Here is a 22691-nt window from a genome sequence, read left to right on the forward strand (position 1 = left end):
CCATCACAGCTAATGAAATTGAAACAGTTATCAAAAACCTTCCCAAAAATAAAAGTCCTGGACCAGATGGCTTTACAAATGAAGTCTGCAAAACCTTCAAAGAGACCCCACCAATGTGTCCTAGAGCTACGCTTCCCCAGAGCCCCACCCTACTAGGGAAAGAGAGGCAAGCTGAGAGTATCGACTGACCAGTCAATGCCCATGTTCAGCAGGGAAGCAATTACAAAGACAGACCTTCTACCTTCTGCAACCCACAATGACCTTGGGTCCATACTCCCAGAGGGATGGAGAATGGGAAAGCTATCAGGAGAGGGGATGGGATATAGAGATCTGGTGGTGGGAATTGTATGGAGTTGTACCCCTCCTATCCTATGGTTTAGTTAATGTCTCCTTTTTTAAATAAATAAATTTTTTTTAAAAAGATGGATGGGAAAAAAATAAAAATAAGCAAACAATAAATGATGAAGAAATGACAAAAAAAAAACCCTTCAAAGAAGAACTAATACCATTACTTTTAAAAGTCTTCCAGAAGATTGAAGACACTGGAATACTTCCTTTCCAGCTTCTATGAAGCCAACATCACTACCAAAAGCAGACAGGGACACAACCAAAAAAGAAAACTACAGACCAACATCTCTGATGAACATAGATTCAAAAATACTGAACAAAAATTTAGCCAACTGGATACAGCAGTATATTAAAAAGATTGTTCATCATGGCCAAGTGGGGTTTATCCTAGGGATGCAAGATTGGTTAAATATATGTAAATTAATCAACATGATCCACTACATCAATAAAAACAAGACCAAAAACCACATGGTCATATCAACAGATGAAGAGAAAGCCTTTGACAAAATACAACATCCCTTTATGATCAAAACACTACAAAAAAATGGGAATAAATGGAAAATTCCTCAAGAAAGTGTAGTCTATATATAGCAAACCTACAGCCCACATCATACTCAATGGTGAAAAACCATTGAGTCTAGTACCTCAGATCAGGTACTAGACAGGGTTGCCCACTATCACCATTATTACTCAACATATTGTTAGAAGTTCTTGCCATAGTAATCAGGCAGGAGCAAAGAATTAAAGGGATACAGATGGGAAGATGCAGATGACATGACAGTATACAAACAGGCTAATCTGCCTAGAAGCATTTTCCCCTTCATATTTGTTTCTGGGGCTTGGTGCCTGCACCACGAATCCACTGCTCCTGGAAGCTATTTTTCCCCCTTTGTTGCCCTTGTTTTATCATTTTTGTGGTTATTATTTTTGTTGTTATTGATATCAATGTTGATGGATAGAGAAGAGAGAAATGGAAAGAGGAGGGGAAGACAGAGAGGGGGAGAGAAAGACCTGCAGACCTGCTTCACTGCCTATGAAGCGACTCCCCTGCAGGTGAGGAGACGGGGACTCAAACTGGGATCCTTACGCTGGTCCCTGCACTTTGCTACACGTGCGCTTAACCCACTGCACTACCGCCCGACCCCCAAAAAAGCCTTTAATGTCTGAGGCACCAAAAGTTGCAGGTTCAATCCCTAGAACCACCATAAGCTAAGCAGTGCTCTGGCAAAAAGAAAGAGAAAAAGAAAAAGGGAGACAGAGAGAGAAAAAGATAAAGTACATGCATACACAGGAGCACTAGCAAGCAAGCTGGATCTGGGTGGTAGAATACAAGAACCCAGTCCTTTTTGTTTCTTTGGCTCTTACCTACCATTTCTTCCTCACAGAAAAAGCTTACCTCCACAGATTTCTTATCTGATGACCAAACCAACATGCCAGACTTACAGAAAAGAAGCAAAAGTGAGTGAGCTAGTGCGTAAAGGCCTCCATTCAGATAAAGTAAGGAACCAATTATTAGCTGGTTCTATAGCGACCTGTCCCCTCAATAAACAAGCTGAACTTACCCCAACATTCTAGAGGTAGCAGTCCAGTTTGGTTACAGGTTCACAAAATGTCCCAAGTAGCCTTTTATCCCTATTTCAAGTCACAGAGCTATTAAGCTCCATGTTGGTATTAGTTGCAACATCCTGTTTACCCAGTTACACACCCGGTGAGGATAAGCAGAGGGGAAAGCCTCAGCACGAGGCTAGCTTTTAAATTCTCAAACAATGACTATTAACCCTAAAACACTATTCCAAACATATTTTTAAACAAAACAAAAGGCCCTTAGTGAAAAAGGAATATAAAGGTTTCCCTTTCAGAATTTAAACAATCTTTTTTTAATATCTTGTTTTATTTAGTACAGAGACAGAGGAATTGAGAGAAGGGGAGACTGGGAGAAAGAGAGACATGTGCAGCCCTGTTTCACCTTGCAGGTGGGGACCCAGGTCCTTGTGCACCATTGCACGTGTGCTCAATGAGGTGTGCCAGCAACCAGCCCCACATTTTCAGAATTTAAACCTATTTATTTTTGCTGCAAAGGTCTTTAAAGGGACTTCACAGGTTGTTTTGTTTTTGTTAGAGAATGAAACAGAGGAGAGACAGAGCAAGAAGGAAAGGTGTACTGCTTGGCTGCTCATGAAGCTTCCCTTTGCTTCTCATGTGGCGGCCTGGGGTGTCGAACCTGGGTCCTCACGAATCTGGTAAAGTAAGATTTACCTGGGGGTAATCTCCCTGCTCCTGAACTTACATTTCACACCTTAGGGTCTTATTGAAAAGGGGACCTGGGCTGGGATGTATATAGTTCAGTGGTAGAGTACACACTTCTCATATATGATCTTCTGGGTTCAATCCCTGGCACCAAGAATATGAAATAAAATATAAATAAAGAGACCTGGGAGGGGCTGGGTAGTGGTGCAACTGGTTGAGCGTGCATGTTATAATGTGTGAGGACCCAGGTTCAAGCCCCCAGTCTCCAGCTGCAGGGGGAAAGCTTCACAAGTGGTGAAGCAGTGCTGCAGGTTCTCTCACGCTCTCTATCCCTCCCCTCTCAGTTTCTGACTCTCTCTATCCAATAAATAAATAAATATAATTTAAAAAATTAAAAGAGAGAGAGAGAGAGACCTGGTGGCCAGAGGGGTAGCTCAGTGAGAAGAGTGTCTGCCTTGTATGGATGGCGCCTCGAGTCTGATCACCAGCACCGCTTATGACCACAGCACCTCTCACTGGGTTCTTTCCCTTACAAACAAAAAATATACTAAGAAAAAGCTTTTAAGAGGCCTGAACTGAACTGATCCACTCTTCGGTTACTGGCTTAAATGCCCCAGGCAGACCTTCACCCTCTTGCTCTTCAGTACTGCTGTCGCTCTGGGCCAGGTCCTCGCCACTGTCCACAGTGTCTCTGTCCTCCAGGTCGCCATCCTCACTGGCACCATCCTCTTCACTGCTTTCTGATAATGCCCTCTTGACGGCCCTGCAATCAGAATTCAGAACTAAGGATCTGGGGAAGAGAGTGGCTTCTCCAACTTCTTGTCAATTCTGCCATGGTGGCAGCAAGGAAAAACAGGTGTGCTGGCACAGTTTCAGGGGCGATGTGAAATTATACCCATGCAACAAGCGTCTTGTAAAACAACACTTCCCCAATACAAATAGTGCTAGGGAAATAGCATAATGGCTATGCAAAAAAATTTTATTCCTAAGGCTACAAGGTCACAGGTTCAATCCCCAGCACCATGATAAGCCAGAGCTAAACAGTGCTCTGGTAAAAAACAAAAAAATAAGTAAGTTTAGGGGACCGGGCAGTAGTGCAGCAGGTTAAGCGTACATGGCACGAAGCAAAAGGACCAGTACAAGGATCCCAGTTCAAACCCCCAGCTCCCCACCTGCAGGTGAAGACAAGAAGTGAAGCAGGTCTGCAGGTGTCTATCTTTCTCTCTGCCTTCCCCTCCTCTCTCAATGTCTCTGTCCTATCCAACAACAATACAATAATGATAACAACAACAAAAGGGAAAAATGGCCTCCAGGAGCAGTGGATTCGTAGTGCAGACACCGAGCCCCAGCAATAATCCTGGAAGTAAAATAAATAAATATGTTTACACACACACACACACACACACACACACACACACTCCCTCTTTCAGACATTTCAAATCTTCCTCTAGGGGACCATGGAAACTGTACTGCAGCTTAAGCAACACATTTTCATGCCTGCAGTTTACCTCTTCTGACTATGCACAGGTTTAGTGACCTTTGATTTCTTATTCTCCTGCTCCTCATCATCATCTTCCTCTTCTGTATCATCACTATCATCCTCTTCCATATCACCATCATCTTCCTCCTCCTCTTCCATATTCTCTTTTCCCCTGTCATTCTTTTTACCCAATTCCTGGTGCCTAGCTGCAGGCTTCTTCTCCTCAGCTATAAAAGGAGGTAAAGAAAGTTAGGGATGCATTTAATAGGAAAAAAAAGGGGGGTGGGGGTGTTAAATCTGACTGTAGTTGACTAACACATCTAGTTCCTAGTTCCTTTACTTTTACAGAATCTCTTATTTCTGACATAAAGAAGAGGAGGAAAAGAAAAAAAAAAAAAAAGCAAAAACAACACCCCCCCCCCATCATCACTGAGATTACCCCGTAGAGTCTATGCCATTCATCAGGAATTTAAAGGTCACTCTGGCTTCGAATGAGAGAAGAAAGGAAGAAGGAAGAGCAGAAAATAAGGAGGAAGGGAAGGGGAAAGAGGGAGGGGTTGGGCCTGGCTAAACAGTTTACCTGGGAGAACACTTATTTTGCCATGCGCACAACCCAGGTGAAGTTCAATCCCTACCACAATGGAGGAAGCTTTGGTGCTATAGCATCTTTCCCCTCTCCCTCGTCTCCCTTTCTGTCTGAAAAAGCTGGCCCAGAGTGGTGAGGCTGACAGCATACACCACACATACAACTGACTGTAGAATAAGAGGAATGGGGAGTCAGGCAGTAGCACAGCGGGTTAAGCGCAGGTGGCGCAAAGCGCAAGAACTGGCATAAGGATCCTGGTTCGAGAGCCTCCGGCTCCCCGCCTGCAGGGGAATCGCTTCACAAGCAGTGAAGCAGGTCTGCAGGTGTCTTTCTCTCCTCCTGTCTTCCTCTCCTCTCTCCATTTCTCTCTGTCCTATCCAACAACAACATCAACCATAACTACAACAATAAAACAACAAGGGCAACAAAAGGGAATAAATAATAAATATAAAAAAAGAGTAATAAGAGAAATAGCAACTGAGCTTCAGCAAACTCACTACCATACAGCATTTCTCAAGAGTTGAATCTTGGTGAGTTGTCTGAGCAACTAGTGGATTGAGTCAGTTGTTTCTAAATCAAACTCAACTTTGAAGTTTCCATACTCTCAGTTCACTATAACTCCCTGTCATGAAAGATTAGGAAAGGACAGCAAGAAGAGGTGATGAACTTGGGTCCCAGTCCTCACACTCATACCCAGGAGTGAACTTAGATGTCAAAATACCTGTTTTAAGACCAGAGCACCAGATAGTACAAGTCTGCACCAGCAGGATTTCAGAGATTTCCTTATTCTTTGGTCTTTTGGTTATTCTTATGTGTTTCCTATCTTCAGCCCAGTATTCTAGCTGACAGGTGTGGCCCCATACTTTCAATGTAAAGTTGTCCTGCATGTACCCTCCTGCCCAACACAACCACATCTTACCAGGAGCAGAGACAGAGGGGGCACTGTTGTATTTATCCTTTGCCACGGCCCAATCCACAGCTACTGTCCGTCCTGTTAGACAGAAAAGTATCATCAAAATGGTCTTGCTTTTTTTAACATTCCTATTCCCCCCACCACCAGGGTTATTGCGGTGGCTCAGTGCCTACATTACAAATGCACTGCTCCTGCAGTCATTTATTTATTTATTTATTTATTTATTTATTTATTTATTTAGGATAAGACAGAGAGAAAATGAGTGGGGAGGGGAAGACAGAGGGAGAGAAAAAGACAGACACCTTCAGACCTGCTTTACAACTTGTCAAGTGATCTTGATGTAGGTGGGAAGCTGGGGCCTCAAACCAGGATCTTTGCACAGGTCCTTGCCCTTCTTAGTCTGTGCACTTAACCCAGTGCTCCACTGCCCAGCCCCCACATTCCTATTTCCCACACACAACTTCCTATTCATCATAGACAGAACAAAGGATTCACTGAATTACTAGTTCAGTACATGATGATTCTGAAGTAAAGATCCCAGAAGCTACTTACAAGTTGTAACCAATAGCCTTTTCTATCAGAAAATATACCTTTCCACACCAGGAGTGAGATAATTAAAAAATAATAATAATAATAAAGAACATGTATCAACACTGTCCTATAAACCATTATTCCCCTGAATAAAATGATTTGAAAAAATAACAACAAAAAAAAATAGAATAGTGCTTCCAATTAGACCAACCAGTTTTCAATTAGGCTAGCAAGAAGCAAAATTAGGAGTTCTAAACAATCAGACATCAGGGGATGTCTAAAGCAATCTCTTCTACAGGTATAGCACGTGGTAAATTTATACCTCGAGTAGCCTCAATGCCAGTTTAATAACTAGATGCTACAAAAGGATCAAAACCAATACAGAGGGACCAGAAATCCCATGTCCCTCAGACAGAAATTTACATTTATCAGTTGACATTTTCAGTGATATTTTTCATTATGGATCTGAAAGGACAAACATCACCAAAGAAAATAGATTAATGACACTAGTTATTTTGAGTTTCATCCTAAATTCAAGTATAAATAGTTAAGAACATACCTGCTTAAGTGCTCACGTTAAAGTGCACAAAGACCCAGGTTCAATCCCCTGGTCCCCACCTTCAGGGGGAAAGCTTCACAAGTGGTAAAGCACGGCTACAGGTCTCTGTCTCTCTCTCTAGCTCCCCCTTCCTCTTAATGTCTGTCTCTATCCAATATTAAATAAATAAATAAAATGTTTTTTTTTAAATAGTGAGAATATTTCACCAAAGCAACTTCTGGATTAACAGTGAGACTCTCAAGAACACACCTACTTTTGAAAATGTAGAAAGTGGGTTACTGTGTTAAATCCATTTAAACACCAGAAGTATCTGGGACAATGGTAAAGATATATAATAGAAAACTTACCTTTTATCTCTTTCATGTTCATGATTTTGAGAGCTTTTCCTGCTTCTAGGAGATTTTTGAATTGAACAAAAGCAAAACCACGCATCTTCCCGTCTGTGTACAAATGTACAAGGTGAGAAGCAGCAGGTGGGAAACCAAGAGACACAGAAAAGGATATTACAGCCACCAGCAACACCAATGGACAAAAGGCCCTAAGCCCGCCAAACAGTCACTCTCATGCTCAAATTAGTAGTATGTGTCCTACTGAGTATACCCTGACTCAGACATGGAAAGAATAAAACATTTTCTCAAATAGTAACTCAACTTTTAATACCAGGTCTTTTTATTTTGTTTTCTATTCAAAAGGCGTAGGTTCTTTAAACTCCAGTGGCAATTAATTTTCCCCCTAATATCACGGCCTCTCAAATGCTCAATTTCATCGCTATTTCTGGAATTTTTTTTTTTCTTTTCTGCCTCCAGGGTTATCACTGGTGCTTGGTGACTGCACTATGAATCCACTGTACCTGGAGGCCATTTTCTTGCCCTTGTTATTGTCGTCACTGCTGCTGTTGTTGTTGGATAGGACAGAGAGAAATCGAGAGAGGAAGGGAAAACAGAGAAGGGGAGAGAAAGATAGACACCTGCAGACCTGCTTCACCTCTTGTCTTCACCTGTAGGTGGGGAGCTGGGGGCTTGAACCAGATCCTTATGCTGGTCCTTGTGCTTCATGCCATATGCACTTAACCCACTGCACTACCGCCTGGCCCCCTTTTTTTTTTTTTTAACTAGAGCCCTGCTTAGCTCTGACTTAATGGTAGTGGTGCTGGGGGTGAGGGGCCTGAATCTGGTCTTTGGCATCTCAGGCATGAAAGACACTGCATGACCATATGCTATGGCCCCTGACCTGACTTTTTCAGTTTTTCTATTTCAGAGAATCAGAGGTCAAGATATAGATACACATGTGGTCTGGGAGGTGGCACAGTAATAAAGCTCTCGAGCATGAGGTCCCGAGTTCGATCCCGAGCTGCACATGTGCCAGAGTGATGTCTGGTTCTTTCTCTCTCCTCCTTTCTCATAAATAAATAAAATATTAAAAAAAAAAAAAAAAAGATATAGACACACAGAGAAAGCAACAACCTTCTAACTACAACCTTCTAACTCTAACTTTAAGTTAAAATACTAACAAGGGAATAAGCACTAGTGTCTGAGTTTTTACTGCCTGCCAAGGACTACAGCTGTTATTTTAGATACATCATGCCATGTGGGGCTTAGAAAGAGTACAAGGGGGCACGCCAGGTTAAGCGCACATGGCACGAAGTGCAAGGACCGGTACAAGGGACCTGGTTTGAGCCCCCGGCTCCCCACCTGCAGGAGGTCACTTCACAGGCAGTGAAGCAGGTGTGCAGGTGTCTCTCTTTCTCTCTCCCTCTGTCTTCCCTTCCTCTCTTAGTTTCTCTCTGTCCTATCCAACAACAACAGCAGCAACAATAACAGCAGCAACAACAACAACAAAAAGAGTATGAGTATGAACCTTGTATTTCTATTTCAAATGGTATTAGTTCAAGGGTGATAATGAAGATGACCATTATGTTCAATAATGATAGTCTAGTCCATATCAAATGAAGGTAATGCTAATACCTGGCTTCCTAGGAATATTTACTTCCAGGACAGTACCATGCTGAGTGAATGCTGTCTTCAAGTCATCTTCTGTACACTAAAGTCAAAAATGAAGGGAAAATATACCATTATAACAAGTAAGCATGAAACAACAACTACTAAATTAATTAGGAAGAACTTGAATAGTTCTACTCTTATTTTGACAGGAAGACATCAAACATTTCTGAGAAGACATTTTGTGCTGTACCAAAGAGGTAAAAAAGTAAAAGACATCAGGGTTTTTTCTTCCCCTGCTTTTCTCTTAGTATTTTTCCCAAAAAAGGCATCTGATGGCTGAGGAAGTGGTGGGTGGATAAGATATTAGACCCTCAATCTTGAGTTCAATCCCCGACAGCATGTATGCCAGAGTGATACTCTGGTTCTCTTTCCCTCTCTTTCTCATTAATAAACACATGAATATTTTTTAAAGGAGGAAGAGGAGGAAAAGGAGGTATCTTTGCACTCAGTGTCCTTAATAAGTTCTTTTTTATTCAGGTCTATTTTCTAAATGGTTCATTTGCAAAAGGAATTAGCTTGATAATACCAGCCCCATGAGGCGATCCATTACTGAATACAACTTGGCTCCCAGCAGTCCTAGAATAAATAAGCAGTGTTGGCTTTCTCTGTCATTTACCTTGAAGCTCAGGTTCCGAATAATTAATCTGGCTTTCTTATCTGCCACTTTGGCTTTTTTAGTTGTCGGCTCTTTCTTTGAGGTCCCTGGATTTTCTAAATAAATAAACAAATAAATAAGAGACAACAGGGTAAATCTATGCTCCAAAACCACCCACCTCTAGGCCTAGACCAACTCAGGAAAGGAGCTACTGACAACGGGTTTTAAAAATGGATATACCCAGGGACACCAGATTTTTCAGACTTAAAACAAACAAAGACTAAAAACAAGTAACAAAACCCACTGGATGATTTTGGAGGTTAAAAGAGAATTCACATGTTAAGGTATGAATCTACTCCAGAAGTATACACAGTATTGCAAATCAATAATAAATCTATACTTTTTTTTTTTTAAGGAAATCTAGGGTATTTCAAGTCTAGCAGTTACTTCCCTTACAATCTCTCACCTCCACCTGGAGAAAAAAAAACTCCCACCAGAAACCCACCATTCTCCTTCTTTTCTTTTGATTTGTTCCTCAGTTTTTTCTTGGCCACTGTCACACTGATCTTGCAGCCTTCAAAGGTGGTGATCTCCTTGAGAGCCTTCTGAACATCTTCTGGCATAGAAAAAGTCACATAGCCAAAGCCTCGACATGTCTTATTCCCTGGAATAGGAGGGAGGAGTTAATCCAGTACATTCTCAAAGTCCTAATCAAGGAGATACACAGCCAGGCCGTCCTTTTATCTGCCTTCCAAAATTCTCAGGAAAGAAAGAAACAAGACTGGTGGGCACCAATGGCTCCTGTCCCTCCCCAGCTCCGGTTAAGAGTTCCTCTTCTAATTTGGTATTGTCTTCCTCCTGCTTTCCTGATACCCTTAACAATATGGAAGATGCAGGGAGTCAGGCGGTAGCGCAGCGGGTTAAGCACATGTGGTGCAAAGCACAAGGACCAGCATAAGGATCCCAGTTCGAGCCCCGGCTCCCCACCTGCAGTGGAGTTGCTTCACAGGCAGTGAGGTAGGTCTGCAGGTGTCTATCTTTCTCTCTCCTTCTCTGTCTTCCCCTCCTCTCTCCATTTCTCTCTGTCCTATCCAACAACGACATCAATAACTACCACAACAGTAGCTACAACAATAAAACGAGAGCAACAAAAGGGAATAAATATTTAAAAAAAAAAAAAAGAATACAGAAGATGCAATATATACATATTACACCCGTAAAGAAGAACTCACCATCCGATATAAGACATACAACCAGAAAGGCAGGAAAGGTAAATACAGGAGTATTGAAAATAATAATAATGTCAAGGGCGGGGAAGATAGTTTAATGGTTATGCAAAGACTTTCATGCTTAGGCTCTGAGTCCCAGGTTCAATCCTCCATACCACCATAAACCAGAGCTGAGCAACTGGGAGGTGGTAGGGTTAGGGGAAGAGGAGGAAAGAAAGGAGGAAGGGAAGGAGGGAGGGAGGGAGAGAGAGAGAGAGAGAGAAAAGAAAACTAAAACTACAACGTACGGTTAAGAGTTGGGGGCCAGGCGGTAGCACAGCAGGTTAAGTGCTCATTGCACAAAATCACAAGGACCAGAGTACAGATTCCAGTTGGAGCCCCCAGCTCCCACCTGCAGGGGGATCACTTCACAAGAGGTCAGCAGATGTCTATCTTTCTCTCCCCCTGTCTCCCCTACTCTCCCCATTTCTCTGTCCTATCTAACAACAGCAATGGCAACAATAACAACAACAAGAGCAACAAGGGCAATAAAAATGAGGAAAATGGGGAGGCGGAGCTACGAGCAGCAGATCGCTTTCTCTCTTCTCCTCTCCTCTCCCGGATCAACTAGGAATACCAGAGGAGACCACCCGGACCGAAACAAGACAGGACTAGAATGACCACAGAAACCCAGTAAATCACCTGTGAGTACAAACACACGTGGCTGGTGACAGAGAGGAGAGAGGGGCCTAAGGAGAGATTAAGTGACTGCTAACAGTTCGACAGTTTGTCAGTTGAGACACCACCTCCAGTCTGCTCCACCAACAAGGGGACAGCTGAAGGGAGGAGGAGGCTCCCCAGAGACTCACCAAGTGCAACTCTGAGTCTCCATTGCTACTGTCCTCAGAGTCTGGAGCAGCAATAGGGAGGGACACCAGGGTACAGAGATCTGACCGGGGAAACTCAGGAGAAGACCTATGCCTCGGTGGCATAGCTGAGGGGCTGTGAAAGTCTCTTTGCATAACCACTGGATTATCTCTGCCACACCCTGCTTTATCTCTTGGTCAGGAGTCAGTGATTAAGCCAAGAAGCCTATTGATAGTTTAAAAGCCCTCAGGCTCCCATAGCCTACAGGGAAAAAAAAAAAGGCTTTTACACCACTGAACTCCAACTCAGGGATTGAAAAAACTGTTAACTTATATAAAATGGTTAAAACAACAAGAAAAAATATTGGAGACTCGAACCAGGACAAGAGTCCAGCTAAAAGTCCTCCAGAGGGTGAAGCACAAAATGAGTTCAACATCCAAACATTAGCTAAGGAAATAATAACAGGAGTGAGTAAAGAATTTGAAAAAATTGTAATCAGAAATGCAGGAACAACAAATGAGAATATGGAAGAAAATTCTAATTATCTCATGGTTATTAGAGAGCTGAAAGCTGAAATCGCTGAGCTAAGAAGGCAACTAACTGAACAAGCTAAAACAGTATCAGAGCAGGGCAACAAAATAGATGAACTCCAGAAAGCAGTAGAGGGCAGAGAGAATAGAATCAATGAGGCTGAAGACAGAATTAGCAAGATTGAGGATGAATTAGAGACAACTAAAAAAGAAGTAAGAGATCTTAAAAAGAGAATAAGAGATGCTGAAAACAACAACAGAGTCCTATGGGATGACTTCAAAAGAAACAATATACGTATTATTGGCTTACCAGAGGAAGAAAGAGAAGGGGAGGAAGAAAGCGTTTTCCAGGCCATAATAGCTGAAAATTTCTCTAGTCTAGACAACACCAAAGACATAAAGATTCAAGAAGCCCAGAGGGTCCCAAACAGAATTAACCCAGACCTAAAGACACCAAGACATGTCATACTTAGATTGGAAAGGAATAAGGATAAAGAAAGGATCCTCAAGGCTGCAAGAGAAAAACAGTCACCTACAAAGGAAAACCCATAAGATTAGCAGCAGACTTCTCCATACAAACACTACAGGCCAGAAGAGAATGGCAAGATATCTATCGAGTGCTCAATGAGAAAGGCTTTCAGCCAAGAATACTATATCCTGCTAGATTGTCATTCAGACTAGATGGAAGCATCAAAACCTTCTCAGACAAGCAACAGTTGAAGTAAGCAACCATCACCAAGCCTGCCTTGAAAGAAGTTCTGAAAGGTCTCCTATAAACAACCAGACCACCACAAATAGAACATATATCAAAAAACTCTAAAACTCTACAAGAATGGCGTTAAAATATCTTCAATCTTTGATATCAATAAATGTCAATGGCCTGAATTCACCTATTAAAAGACACAGAGTAGGAAGATGGATCAGAAAACACAACCCAACAATATGTTGTCTACAGGAAACTCACCTAACGCAACAAGACAAACACAGACTTAAAGTGAAAGGATGGAAAACTATCATTCAAGCCAATGGCCCACAAAAAAGGGCAGGAACAGCTATTCTCATATCTGACATGATAGACTTTAAAATAGATAAGATTAAAAAAGATAGGAATGGACACTACTTAATGCTCAGAGGATCAGTCAATCAAGAGGACTTAACAATTATTAATATCTATGCAACAATGAGAAGCCATCTAAATACATCAAACTTCTACTTAAAGAGCTACAGCAATATATTAACAGTAACACAATCATAGTAGGGGACTTCAACACCCCACTATCTCAACTTGACAGATCATCCAGGCAGAAAATCAGTAAAGACATAAGGGAGCTAAATGAAGAGATAGATAAACTAGAACTATTGGACATTTTCAGAGTCATTCATCCCAAGAAACTGGAATACACATTTTACTCAAATCCACATGGATCATTCTCAAGGATAGACCATATGTTAGGCCACAAAGACAGCATCAGCCTATTCAAGAGCACTGAAATCATCCCAAGCATCTTCTCAGACCACAGTGGAATTAAACTAACACTTAACAATCAACAAAAGATTAGTAACAGTGCCAAAATGTGGAAGCTCAACAGTACACTTCTTAACAACTTCTGGGTCAAAGAGGAAATCAAGGAAGAAATCAAAATGTTTCGAGAGTTCAATGAAAATGAAGACACAAGCTATCAAAATATTTGGGACACAGCTAAAGCAGTCCTAAGAGGGAAGTTCATAGCTATACAAGCACACATTAGGAAACAAGAAAAGGCACAAATAAACAGCCTGACTGCACATCTTAAAGACCTAGAAGAAGAACAACAAAGGAATCCTAAAGCAACCAGAAGGACAGAAATTACTAAAGTTAGGGCAGAAATAAATAACATTGAGAATAGGAAAACCATACAAAAGATCAATGAAAGTAAATGTTGGTTCTTCGAAAGAGTAAACAAAATCGACAAACCTTTAGCCAGACTCACAAAACAAAAAAAGGAGAAGACCCAAATAAATCGGATAGTAAATGAAAGAGGAGAAATCACAACAGACACTGCAGAAATTCAACATATCATGTGAGGCTTCTATGAACAACTATATGCCACCAAGCTAGAGAACCTGGAAGAAATGAATGATTTCCTAGATACCTACCAACTTCCAAAACTAAGTAAAGAGGAAGTGGATAACATGAACAGGCCCATCACAGCTAATGAAATTGAAACAGTTATCAAAAATCTCCCCAAAAATAAAAGTCCTGGATCAGATGGTTTTACAAATGAATTCTACAAAACTTTCAAAGAAGAACTAATACCTCTACTTTTAAAAGTCTTCCAGAAGATTGAAGACACTGGAATACTCCCTGCCAGCTTCTATGAAGCCAACATCACCCTGATACCAAAAGCAGACAGGGACACAACCAAAAAAGAAAACTACAGAACAATATCTCTCATGAACATAGATGCGAAAATATTGAACAAAATTCTAGCCAACCGGATACAGCAGTATATAAAAAAAATTGTTCATCATGACCAAGTGGGGTTTATCCCAGGCATGCAAGGTTGGTTTAATATACGTAAATCAATCAATGTGATCCACCACATCAACAAAAGCAAGACCAAAAACCACATGGTCATATCAATAGATGCAGAGAAAGCCTTTGACAAAATACAACATCCCTTTATGATCAAAACACTACAAAAAATAGGAATAGATGGAAAATTCCTGAAGATAGTGGAGTCTATATATAGCAAACCTACAGCCAACATCATACTCAATGGTGAAAAACTGGAAGCATTTCCACTCAGATCAGGTACTAGACAGGGATGCCCACTATCACCATTACTATTCAACATAGTGTTGGAAGTTCTTGCCATAGCAATCAGGCAGGAGCAAGGAATTAAAGGCATACAGATTGGAAGAGAAGAAGTCAAACTCTCCTTATTTGCAGATGACATGATAGTATACATGGAAAAACCTAAGGAATCCAGCAAGAAGCTTTTGGAAATCATCAGGCAATACAGTAAGGTGTCAGGCTATAAAATTAACATTCAAAAGTCAGTGGCATTCCTCTATGCAAACACTAAGTTAGAAGAAATTGAAATCCAGAAATCAGTTCCTTTTTCTATAGCAACAAAAACAATAAAATATCTAGGAATAAACCTAACCAAAGAAGTGAAAGACTTGTATACTGAAAATTATGAGTCACTACTCAAAGAAATTGAAAAAGACACAAAGAAGTGGAAAGATATTCCATGTTCATGGGTTGGAAGAATTAACATCATCAAAATGAATATATTACCCAGAGCCATCTACAAATTTAATGCTATCCCCATCAAGATCCCAAGCACATTTTTTAGGAGAATAGAAAAAATGCTACAAATGTTTATCTGGAACCAGAAAAGACCTAGAATTGCCAAAACAATCTTGAGAAAAAAGAACAGAACCGGAGGCATCACACTGCCAGATCTCAAACTGTATTATAGGGCCATTGTCATCAAAACTGCTTGGTACTGGAACATGAACAGACACACTGACCAGTGGAATAGAATTGAGAGCCCAGAAATGAGGCCCCACACGTATGGACATCTAATCTTTGACAAAGGGGCCCAGACTATTATATGGGGAAAGCAGAGTCTCTTCAACAAATGGTGTTGGAAACAATGGGTTGAAACATGCAGAAGAATGAAGCTGAATCACTGTATTTCACCAAATACAAAAGTAAATTCCAAGTGGATCAAGGACTTGGATGTTAGACCAGAAACTATCAGATACTTAGAGGAAAATATTGGAAGAACTTTTTTCCGCATAAATTTTAAAGACATTTTCAATGAAACGAATCCAATTACAAGGAAGACTAAGGCAAGTATAAACCTATGGGACTACATCAAATTAAAAAGCTTCTTCACAGCAAAAGAAACCACTACCCAAATCAAGAGACCCCTCACAGAATGGGAGAAGATCTTTCCATGCCATACATCAGATAAGAGTTTAATAACCAACATATATAAAGAGCTTGCCAGACTCAACAACAAGACAACAAATAACCCCATCCAAAAATGGGGGGAGGACTTGGACAGAATATTCACCACAGAAGAGATCCAAAAGGCCGAGAAACACATGAAAAAATGCTCCAAGTCTCTGATTGTCAGAGAAATGCAAATCAAGACAACAATGAGATATCACTTCACTCCTGTGAGAATGTCATACATCAGAAAAGGTAACAGCAGCAAATGCTGGAGAGGGTGTGGGGTCAAAGGAACCCTCCTGCACTGCTGGTGGGAATGTCAATTGGTCCAACCTCTGTGGAGAACAGTCTGGAGAACTGTCAGCAGGCTAGAAATGGACCTACCCTATGACCCTGCAATTCCTCTCCTGGGGATATATCCTAAAGAACCCAACACATCCATCCAAAAAGATCTGTGTACACATATGTTCTTGGCAACACAATTTGTAATAGCCAAAACCTGGAAGCAACCCAGGTGTCCAACAACAGATGAGTGGCTGAGCAAGTTGTGGTATATATACACAATGGAATACTACTCAGCTGTAAAAAATGATGACTTCACCGTTTTCAGCCGATCTTGGATGGACCTTGAAAAAATCATGTTGAGTGAAATAAGTCAGAAACAGAAGGATGAATATGGGATGATCTCACTCTCAGGCCGAAGTTGAAAAACAAGATTAGAAAAGAAAACACAAGTTGAACCTGAAATGGAATTGGAGTATTACACCAAAGTAAAAGACTCTGGGGTGGGTGGGTGGGTGGGGAGAATACAGGTCCATGAAAAATGATGAATGAAATAGTGGGGGTTGTATTGTTAAATGGGAATCTGGGGAATGTTATGCATGTAAAAAAAAAAAAAAAAAGAAGTAGAAACGCAAAGCAGAAATTGACTGAGGTTGGAGTATGGCACCAAAGTAAGAAAGCAGAAGTACACTAGAGTTTGCAGTGAGTACCTCCCTAATACTTCCTCTCCACTTTTCCAAGCTTTGGGTCCATGATTGCTCAACAATTTGTTTGGCTTTGTATGTTAACTCTCTTTTCAGTCACCAGGTTCCAGGTGTCATCAGGATGCCGGCCAGACTTCCCTGGATTGAAGACCCCACCAATATGTCCTGGAGCTCAGCTTCCCCAGAGACCCACCCTACTAGGGAAAGAGAGAAGCAGACTGGGAGTATGGACCGACCAGTCAATGCCCATGTTCAGCGGGGAAGCAATTACAGAAGCCAGACCTTCTACCTTTTGCAACCCACAATGACCCTGGGTCCATGCTCCCAGAGGGATAGAGAATGGGAAAGCTATCGGGGGAGGGGGTGGGATATGGAGATTGGGCGGTGGGAATTGTGTGGAGTTGTACCCCTCCTACCCTATGGTTTTGTTAATTAATCCTTTCATAAATAAATAAATAAATAAATAAAAATGAGGAAAATGGCCTCCAGGAGCATGGATTCGTAGTGCAGGCACCAAGCCCCAACAGTAACCCTGGAGGCAAAAAAAAAAAAAAAGTTAGTTCATCAGGTAGAGTGCACATTTTGTCATGTATAAGGATTCAGGTCTGAGGCCCTAGTCACGCCGTGTGTGTGTGTGTGTGTGTGTGTGTGTGTGTGTGTGTTTGTGTGTGTGTGTGTGTGTGTGTGCGCGCGCGCACGCGCGCGCACGTGCGTGTGTCCCTCTCTTTTTTTTTTTAATTTTTTAATTTTATATATCGATCAGAAAGAGAAAAAGAGACTAGAGCACTGCTCAGCTTTGGCTTATGATGGGGTGGGGACTGAACCTGAGATGGGGAGCCTCAGGCATGAGAATCTTTTTGCATATCATTATGCCCCATGTGTCTCTATATACTCACCCTCTATCTAGAAAAAGGAACAGAGTCCACTGGGAATGAATGGCACCACACAGATGCAAGACCCCAGCAGAGAACTGGCAGCAGAAGAGAAAATGACAATGTAATCACACAGTCCCTCCTCAGAACAAATCAGCAATGCTTTCAGAGGCTCTAAGGTTAAGACCCTCAACCAGGAAACATTGTTTCAAGAGCCTGCAGACACTATTTCCCTGACTGCAAAGCCTTAGTTATCAGTAACAATGTAATCCTTTTCAAAACATCTATAAATCTCTTCTACTTTATCTTCAGCATACACCAAGGTATGTAAAGTGAGTATTAACTGACCCTTCCTTCCAAATGAACAATTTGAGATGAATAAAAATAAATGAACTGGCTAATGGTCCCCAGAGCAGTGGTAGCTGTGTTAACTCCTCGTCTGCCAATCTACTAGCCAAAGAAGATATCAGGAACAAATTAGATGAACAGTTGCAGATAACAATTACAATATGTTTCTGCATTTGGCTGGAATAAGTTTATTTATTTTTTATATATTGCCAATGCTTATACATAGCAAATTTTTAGTAATGTATGACATCAGAGGAAAAGGACAGGCCAAGTATTCTGCCTTCTATCCAAAGAAGAAACTCCTGCTTCTTTTTCAATTATATCCAAAGGTACTTTGCAAGGATACAAAGAACTGGGTGCTCACTGACATTAAGCTGGTTAAGGCTGACACCTGACACCAGAAAAACAGACTGTGATAGAGATCCGAATTCTTTTTCGCTGGGACTCCTCACAAAAGCCTTCCCACTCACATTTCAGAAAACAAGAAAAACCAGGGCCTTCTTGATCAGTACAAGCAAAAACAACACAGCTGCAGTCTGAAGGAGCTTAGTGCTCCCCAACCCATGGACTCACAATAAAGGCCACGCATTGGTGGCATCTGCACAAGGCACTCTCTCATGTTACCTGAATGCTTGCACCAATCCTGAGAAGTTATTCCCATCTTAAACAAGTTAAATGGCACTACCAAAACCTTAGCCCATAGCCCACCCTCCCACCCCACCAAGTACAGTGCTCCTTGCAATACAGCTCATCTAGCCAGAATATATATAATATTGTGTGTGTGTGTGCGTGTGTGCATGTTTACCAGATTGCTCAGCTCTGGTTTATGGTGGTGCTATAGATTGAAACTGGCACTGTGGAGTCTCAGGCATGAGAATCTCTTTGCATAACCATTATGCTGTCTACCCTCACCCTATATAGGTTCTTTAAAAGGAATATGATGGAGCCAGGTGGTGGTGCACCTAGCTGAGTGCACATATTACAGTGTGCAAGGACTGCGGCTCAAGCCCCTGTCTCCACCTTCAGGGAGTTTCAGAAGAGGTGAGGCAGTGCTTCAAGTGTCTCTCTCCCCTCTTTTTTTTTTTTTAATTTATTCCTTTTTGTTGTCCTTGTTTTACTGTTGTTGTTGATATCCTTGTTGTTGGATAGGACAGAGAAATGGAGAGAGGAGGGGAAGACAGAGGGGAAGAGAAAGATAGACACATACAGACCTGCTTCACCACTTGTGAAGCGACTCCTCTTGCAGGTGGGGAGCCAGGGGCTCAAACTGGGATCCTTGCACCGGTCCTTGTGCTTTGCACCATGTGCGCTTAACCTGCTGTGCTACCACCCAACTCCCGGAAAAGATTTTCTCACCCAAAGCTCCAAGATCCCAGGTTCAAACCCAAGTACCACCCGCAATAAATCAGAGCTGAGCAGTGCTCTGGTAAAATAATAACAACAATAATAAAATATATAATATTAATTTTTTTAAATCCATATTCTGGGCAGAAGAGATAGCATAATGGTTATACAAAAAGGCTTTCACGCCTTAGGTTCTGAGGTGTCAGGTTCAATCCCCAGAATCACCATAAGCCGGAGCTGTGCAGTGCTCTAGTAAAATAAGTAAATACACATACACACACACACACACACACACACACACTTCCATATTGTAAGGCCAGAAGCAAGGTTAGCCAGTAAATCACATTCCCAGTTGCACATGAGACCCTCAGTTGGGGGATCCCAACTCTACATGGGAGTACTATGGACAGCACCAGGGAAGCTCCATGGATGGTGGAGTCGTGTTGTGTGGTCTCTTTAAATATTAAATATCCTTGAAATACAGAAGAGAAATTTGGTTGGGGTGGTCTTTGAGCAGTCTTGCACAGGTGCCTCATAAAAATAAATTCAAACGGAGCCAGGTGGTGACGTACCTGGTTAAGTGCACACATTACAGTGCACAAGGACCTAGGTTCAAGACCCTGATGCCCAACTGCAGGGGAAAAGCTTCACAAGTGGTGAAGCAGGGCTGCAGGTGTCTCTCTGTTTCTCTTCCCCTTCCCTTCTCCATTTCTGTCTCTCCAATAATAAATAATATTAAAGTTTTTATTATTTATTGTATAAATTATTTATTATTTATTTTTATTATTTATTATTATTAATAATAAATAAATTCAAGCATTCAATTCTTTTTTTTTTCCATCCAATTCTTTCAATCATTTTACCACGTGGACTGCTACCATCCTGGTCCAAGCCACGATCTCTCTCACCTGAGTTGATGCAAGAGGTCAGCCAATTCACACTCACTGCTCGTTACTTAAAACCAGCACCTTCCCATCTCCAAGTAAAAGCCGACGTTTTTACAGTGACCAGTGCACTCCTGCATGATCTGCTACTCTATATCTCATCCCCTAATTCTTTACTCCTGTCTCCTTGCTATTCCATTAACAGGCCAAGCTGCTGGGCCACTCCCCCAGCCCTCAGGCCTTCTCTTCTATACTCTACATAGTCAACTCTCATCCTCCCACACCCCTCTGCACACATATACAGAGTCCCTACTCTTCTTCCTGGCTTTACTTCTGATGAGGGGATCACAGGGGGGAAGGTTGCTTTTTGTTGCTGTTACTTTGGAACCCTGGGTCTCATATATGCAAGCCATGTACTCTACTGAGTGGTTCTATCACTGACTACACACCCCTGGTCACTGACAATAGTTTTCTTAGCATTCATCACCATGGTTGCTATATAGATTTTGATTATCTGTTGTTGTCCATCTTCTCCATCTCAGAGCCACAGAGCACTACTTTTTGCCAAGACCTACAACAGTGCCTGAAAGCACTGGGTGAATGAATAAACACACTGGTCTGGCAATCAAATTCAGGGTCTGCTACTTAGTCACTGTACAAACTGCCCCCTAGCCCCTCCCCCCACACACACAACCTAAGTTGATGCTCAGCTCTGATGGATGTTGGTGCTGGTGATTGAGTCTGGGGTTTCAGCGCCTCAGGCATGAAAATCTGTTGCAAAGACAGTGCTATTTCTTAGGCATCACACACTTAATTTTTAGACTTTAAATTTCCCTAGCTTCTGGGTCTATAGAAAGAAAAGGACTGATAAAACTGAATGAGGGGAGTCCGGCGGTAGCACAGCAGATTAAGCGCACATGGTGCAAAGCACAAGGACTGGCGTAAGGATCCTGGTTCGAGCCACCAGCTCCCCACATGCAGGGGAGTCGCTTCACAGGTGAAGCAGGTCTGCAGGTGTCTGTCTTTCTCTCCCCGTCTTCACCTCCTCTCTCCATTTCTCTCTGTCCTATCCAACAACAACGACATCAATAATAACTACAACAATAAAAAAGGGGGGCTACAAAAGGGAATAAATAAATATTTTTTAAAAAAACTGAATGAGAGGGGCTGGGTGGTGGCCCACCTGGTTGAGCTGCACATGTTACAGTGCACAAGGAGCATGGGTCGAGCCCCCCCGCCCCCACCTTCAGGGGGAAAGCTTTGAGAATAGTAAAGCAGGCATGCAGGTGTCTCTGTGTCTCTCTTCTTCTGTCTCCCCTTCCCTCTCGATTTCCGTCTCTATCAAATAAATAAAGATAATAAAAATAACAAAACTTGAATGAGGTTCGATCACGGTCTGCCCCCGCCCTCCAACCACCACCACATAAAAGGAAGCTTCGGTACTGTGATCTTTTTCAGTCTCTGTCTGTTTCTATATTTACAGAAAAAAAGAAAACAAAATTGGATGAGGTGACACTGTGGCACTTAGCACGACCGACCCTGGCGACTTGCTGTCAATACATCTTAGGAGTGTTGCACGGATGCATAGTCAACGACTGCCACCTCTCCAGATTCAAAGGAGGTCTCGAAACTTTACATCAGGCTCAACCTGATGCTGTTGACTGGCTACGGAAGAAGGGCAAACGCTAGAAGAAGAAGAATTGGATCGACCTTCTCGTGGTGCATCCCGTGAGTACCCATTCATTGGGGAAACTGACGATCCTTCCTAGCCGACTGAATCCACATGGATCCCAGTCACTTTCAAAGCCAGCAACAAGCAGCTCCTGACAGCTTTCAACCTGACCTGTTGACTGGCTACGGAAGAAGGGCAAACGCTAGAAGAAGGAGTGTTGCACTGTAACCTACCTTTTCAAATATCAGAGATCCCTGGGAAGCCATCTAGAGAAAAGTAAGTTTGGAAAAAAGAGATGCATAAGGGCGGGGGTAGATAGAGTAGATAGCATAGTGGTTCAGCAGAGAGACCTTCATGCCTAAGGCTCCAAAATCCTAGGTTCAATCCCCTGCACCACCACATAAACCGGAGTTGATGATTCTCTGGTTTAAAAAAAAAAAAAAAAAAAAAAAAAAAACAATGGCCGCTGAGACTTATAGGGACCCCTGAAATTTGGGGAAGAGTCCGGAACCGCCCCCCGTCCGGCTCCCCCCGAAAGCCCAGCCCGATGCGCGGCCACCCCGCCCCCTACCTTTCTCGGTCACCACGAAGCACTGCTTCACCGGCCCCACCTGACTGAACAGCTCCTCCAACTGCTCACTGCGGGCGGAGGGCGGGAGGCGGCTCACAAACAAGGTCGAGCCGGCCATAAGGCCGAGCAGCAGGGGCGCCGAGCAGCGACAGAACCAGGCCAACGAGCACGAGTCTCAGTTTGGTCGGCCACTGGCGGAAG

The 22691-nt window shown here is 42.3% G+C and overlaps 1 protein-coding gene across 2 annotated transcripts in view; it reads right to left on the reverse strand.

Moving 5' to 3' along the window:
• RBM28 (RNA binding motif protein 28) overlaps nucleotides 1-22691 on the reverse strand; it is a 53093-nt gene extending 30402 nt beyond the window's left edge. The window contains exons 1-8 of one of the 2 annotated variants that reach the window (XM_016189645.2): nucleotides 22491-22691; nucleotides 9765-9923; nucleotides 9281-9375; nucleotides 8629-8704; nucleotides 7012-7104; nucleotides 5581-5652; nucleotides 4104-4302; nucleotides 3219-3358 (exon numbers count right to left, since the gene is read on the reverse strand). In XM_016189645.2, coding sequence (XP_016045131.1) covers nucleotides 3219-3358; nucleotides 4104-4302; nucleotides 5581-5652; nucleotides 7012-7104; nucleotides 8629-8704; nucleotides 9281-9375; nucleotides 9765-9923; nucleotides 22491-22608 — 952 coding nt within the window. In that variant the 5' untranslated portion in view covers nucleotides 22609-22691. The remainder of the gene's footprint in view (nucleotides 1-3218; nucleotides 3359-4103; nucleotides 4303-5580; nucleotides 5653-7011; nucleotides 7105-8628; nucleotides 8705-9280; nucleotides 9376-9764; nucleotides 9924-22490) is intronic. The other variant, XM_016189646.2, reaches the window with a different exon arrangement.

This window comes from Erinaceus europaeus, chromosome 8 (genome assembly GCF_950295315.1).
Source record: "Erinaceus europaeus chromosome 8, mEriEur2.1, whole genome shotgun sequence".
Taxonomy (NCBI): Eukaryota; Metazoa; Chordata; class Mammalia; order Eulipotyphla; family Erinaceidae; genus Erinaceus; species Erinaceus europaeus.